The following is a 4,298-nucleotide window of genomic DNA, read 5'->3' as shown; positions in this document are numbered from 1 at the left end:
TTTCACCGTGACAGACAGGAAGAGCGGCGGATAGCAGAGGAACTGCACCACCACCACCAAATAGGTCTATGACCACCACACAGGCTACACTGTTGTAACATTTGTCCTTCTGCGTGTAAAAGTTTGTTTTTATCCCAACGCATCGAAATACTTAGAAATTGTGAACGTTAAAACAACATTTTAAGATATGCATGCATCAAACTAACCTATTTTGCCAGGATGAATATGCAGTCTATGGGATAAATGGCCAAAGGTCAATAAATAAATGATAAATATAAGGTCCAATTTTCTGTGACTTCACAGAAAGCAGAGCAGACGTTTTATCAACATCAACGCAGTCACTGCACATTAGGTGAAGGAGGCTCTTCTGATTTCAAGGGCCCTGCACTGCTCTGACAAGGGCCCCCACAGAACTTAATGACCATCATTGTTATTGTTGGAAGAGATCAATGATGGAACAACATTTCTAGCAGCTCCCCTGAACTCAGCCCACTTGACCTAACACACAGGCAGTCTAAGGCACTCATCGCATCATCTTGCAGAAACTAGACTTAATATTCAGATAAGTGAGAACATGACTAACTCAACCAACTCCAGCGAATACATATGGACTTATGAGTACTACTATGACTACATTGATCCAATTCCGGTAAATGCAAGTACGCTGAAATACAACAAATGTGAGTAAATGCATATTACATGACGGAGACAATGGAACCATTTTTTTTTTAATAGATCAGGCATATCAGCAGTAAATGAAACAACAAGGATCTCTCTTTTTTCTCAGACTCAATTGTGATATTAATGTGGATCACTGTTGCAGCGTTCATTGGGACATTCTTCTTTGTATTGTCATACATGTCCCGTTATAACAAGCTACCCAGGTATGTGATGCTATTTATTTTTTGCTTGTTTCTTAAATATCACAATTGTGTAAAATACAGATACACCACGATAGTGACCTCAATTTTCAGTACCTGACAAGCCTTAAATAATTGATAACCAGTCAAATCCTGATGTCTCTTCTAGAAAAAGGTGACTACAACAAGCAATTAAGTCTATTTATTTATTCAAATTCATGTTTTTATTTTACTCCAGGGGTCACAAACATTCCAGGAAGCGTAGCATGTCTGACTGCAGGAGAAGCCACAGCACACTTTCATCCAGATCCCTTGTGTAATCAATATTAAACTTTTCAGCTTGTATCTTTCAGAGGGAAATTTGTCTGTTGTCATTTTGAGAGAGAGAAGAAATAATAATAATAATAATAATAGTATTAATAATAATAATAATAATAATAATAATAATAATGTGTTCAAAGAAAATGTCAATTGGGCTGCAGAATGACTAAATGTAGAAAGACATAGCATTATCTACATGAAGCATAATTTTCATTGTCCCAATTTAAGTCTTCTGAGACACGAACAAAAATGTCACATACTGTAGTCATGGCTAAAATCATTGATGCTTTTCCACAAAAGCAGCCTATTTTTTTCTCAGAAATAATTTGACACTGACAAAAGTCATTGGCAGGCATCATTGTTTATTCCTTGTTTCTTAGGCATATTGGTTAAGGTCAGACTTTGGATCGAAGGGTGGCCCCTTTTTCCCCTGATATGAAAAATGAGGGCGGGGGAAGTGAACAGCATTCTCTCACATACAAATCCTTGAATTAAATGCCCTTGAGCAAGGCACCTAACCTCCAACTGCTCTTCGGACATGTATGCACACTCCTAGTATGTGTGATCCTTCCCTTATAAAAAATAACCCTATAGGATTCCAATAAGATGATTAATATATATCTATAATAATGAGATTTTGTATTTTTGCTATTGGATATAGCACTTTTTAAATATTTTTTTGATAAGGGTTTAGAATCAATCACTGTCAACAAATGCTTTGTGTAGCTTCCCATAGTTAGGTATGGTGCAGTGTGGAACTTCAACCACCTCTTATTGGAACGGACAACCTCTGCTGGTACCCCAGTCATGCGTCCCATGGTGGCTACTGACCACACCTGTGCTAGTGCTGACTACCCTCCACCATGCCTTAATTATGCTGCTTTAGCATAGCGCTGTCATGGACTTTTCATGTGTCACGCCGTACAACTCTTCTCCCCTCTCCCTCTGTCTCTCTCAACTCTCCCTGTCCTGTCATTCTACTCCCTCTACTTCCCTCTCCCCCTCTGCCTTTTCCCTCTATAGTATAATATTTTATATCACCATTGATAGGCTTATTAATACTAACCATTATGACTTATATTAATACTAACCCACTTTATTTCTCTTCCCTTTCCCCTATACCTCACCTGTGAGGTAAACCATTAACAGTCATCAGCCATCTTTGTGCCTGGCCCTCATCACACCTGAAGTCCTTGTACTGTATACCTCCGCCAAAAAGGTTATGTTTATATCAGGGTTTGTTTGTCTGTCTGTCTGTCTGTTTGTTTGTCTGTTCGCAAGATAATTTAAAAAGTAATGGGTGGGTTTCGATTCAATTTTCAGGACAGGTCTGAAATGACCCAAGGAAGATTAACGATTACATTTTGGGAGTGATCCCTATCACCGTCTGGATCCAGGAGGCGGTTATGTTTTCGCTTGGCGGAGGTCTGCGCTCTTTGAGTGCTTTTGTAGTTTTGTATTGTGTTGCATGTTCAAAATTCAGTTTAATTTAATTGAATTTATTGTTTATTTTATTTTTTTTATTTAATTTTATTTATTTGCATGCCATGTGGGTTAGAAATGGGCTCTCTGACAGTCTTTATTATTTGGCTGACAGGCCTGCCAGGTTTCCTGATCGACCTTTTGATCTTGGCCAAATGGTTCTTGTATGTAAAGGTTCTTGTTCTTGTATCTGAAGCTGTCCAGGGTGCAGTGCAGTGCCAGATAGTTAATCTTGTGGACATTATGTTAAAACATCTTGTTCCATATAACTCATTGAAATAAGACACCGAATTTCATTTACAAATTTGGTGTGTCCTATCAGACTTGCATCACTTAAGATAAAAATACCAACACAGTAGAAAGTTGTTATATATATTTGAGTGAATACGATGTCTTTAAGCATTACTGGCCCAGTGTAAAGCAAAAAGTGTCTAAATTCTGTTGCTTTCCATCTGTCAGTGTCTTGTAGACGACTTGGCCTCTGAGCAAATTCTGATGGCACATGACACTGAAGTACCACCAAATTCTCTGACAAACATGTGACAACATGCAGAGAACTGGGTTGTGGGAGCAGAAGGCGGCACACAACTGAGGCATATCAGATCCATGCAGTCAAGAGGAAATCCAGAGACCATCCCCAGTCCAGCCCTCTCCAGAGGCGATGATACCGGACGATGGTCAGCCCTCGCCATACCATGGAGGTATATCAGCTCTGACAAACGTCATCCTACGCTCTACATACACCCCTTCCTGAGTGCACTTTTCACACCTGTGATACCCTGAGTGGTGGCCTTTCACGGCCTTTACAAAGGCTCGTGCAGGAGCATCACACACCAAAGAGAAACATTTTAGCTGACAAATATCATCTACAAAGGCCCCAAGAAATTCTTCAAGCGAGGTTGGCTTTCTGGTACCACAGTAGGCCAGTGACGAAGTCTGTTTTGGAGAGATTCTGAATTGTGCCCAGGATTGACCAGGGGCTCCAGATCTTTTAAACAGGTAGGTAATCCATCAATGTTAACCAACAGCTGCAGCTCTTGATGAGTGGCCAGTGCATGTAGGTGTTGTTTATGTCTGATGGACTCCATCACTCCAAAGCTCTGTCGGGCTGGTGGAAAGTATGATTGTTTACATTGTGTTTGTGCTATATTGCTATGTTGTAATAATGTCGTTATGGTAAGTTGTAAATGATCAAGACAATAAATGACCATTTTCATCTAGAAGCTGTGATACTAAAAGATATAAAATCTGAATGGCAAACCAGTTTCCTGTTCGTTGACATGGTTAACAAGCTCCTGAAAATGAGGTAAGCAACACCACAGTAACTCGTCTGGGAGTTCAGGTGCAGCTCTGTGGGGATTTGTTCTGAAGTAGTGTCAACTCATCAAAATATCCCTTTGTTATTTCCCCCTGCATGCTTTCTAAATATCTTAACCGTGAACTTTCACCCACTGCCTTTGGCCCTCTTCATTCGTGGCACCCTCTTTGGCAACCACAATTGAAATTCAATGGCCTTGCGATATTTGACATCACAAGTAGGCTTTGTTCTAATTCGCCCATTTTTTAGTGGCTATTTTTAAGTTCAAGATTTTCATATGAAGAAGGGCACAACCATGCCTCATGTTCATGATAACT

The 4,298-nt window shown here is 39.8% G+C and overlaps 1 protein-coding gene across 1 annotated transcript; it reads left to right on the top strand.

The window, feature by feature from the left end:
- The first annotated feature begins 510 nt into the window (after positions 1 to 510).
- Positions 511 to 3,417, top strand: LOC134099614 (melanocortin-2 receptor accessory protein-like). Its single transcript, XM_062552552.1, has 4 exons — positions 511 to 680; positions 788 to 884; positions 1,099 to 1,176; positions 3,123 to 3,417. The coding sequence occupies exons 1-4, from the start codon at positions 575 to 577 to the stop codon at positions 3,130 to 3,132; spliced, it is 291 nt and encodes a 96-aa protein (XP_062408536.1). The 5' UTR covers positions 511 to 574; the 3' UTR covers positions 3,133 to 3,417.
- The last annotated feature ends 881 nt before the right edge of the window (positions 3,418 to 4,298 follow it).

This window comes from Sardina pilchardus, chromosome 13 (genome assembly GCF_963854185.1).
Source record: "Sardina pilchardus chromosome 13, fSarPil1.1, whole genome shotgun sequence".
Classification (NCBI taxonomy): domain Eukaryota; kingdom Metazoa; phylum Chordata; class Actinopteri; order Clupeiformes; family Clupeidae; genus Sardina; species Sardina pilchardus.
This window is presented reverse-complemented; position numbering and strand designations above follow the sequence as displayed.

Excerpts from the sequence above, each read along its gene's own strand:
- LOC134099614 (XM_062552552.1), top strand. The coding sequence starts at position 575 with ATGACTAACTCAACCAACTCCAGCGAATACATATGGACTTATGAGTAC. Across the intron at positions 681-787 it reads TACGCTGAAATACAACAAAT|ACTCAATTGTGATATTAATG; the intron begins GTGAGTAAATGC and ends CTTTTTTCTCAG. Across the intron at positions 885-1,098 it reads CGTTATAACAAGCTACCCAG|GGGTCACAAACATTCCAGGA; the intron begins GTATGTGATGCT and ends ATTTTACTCCAG.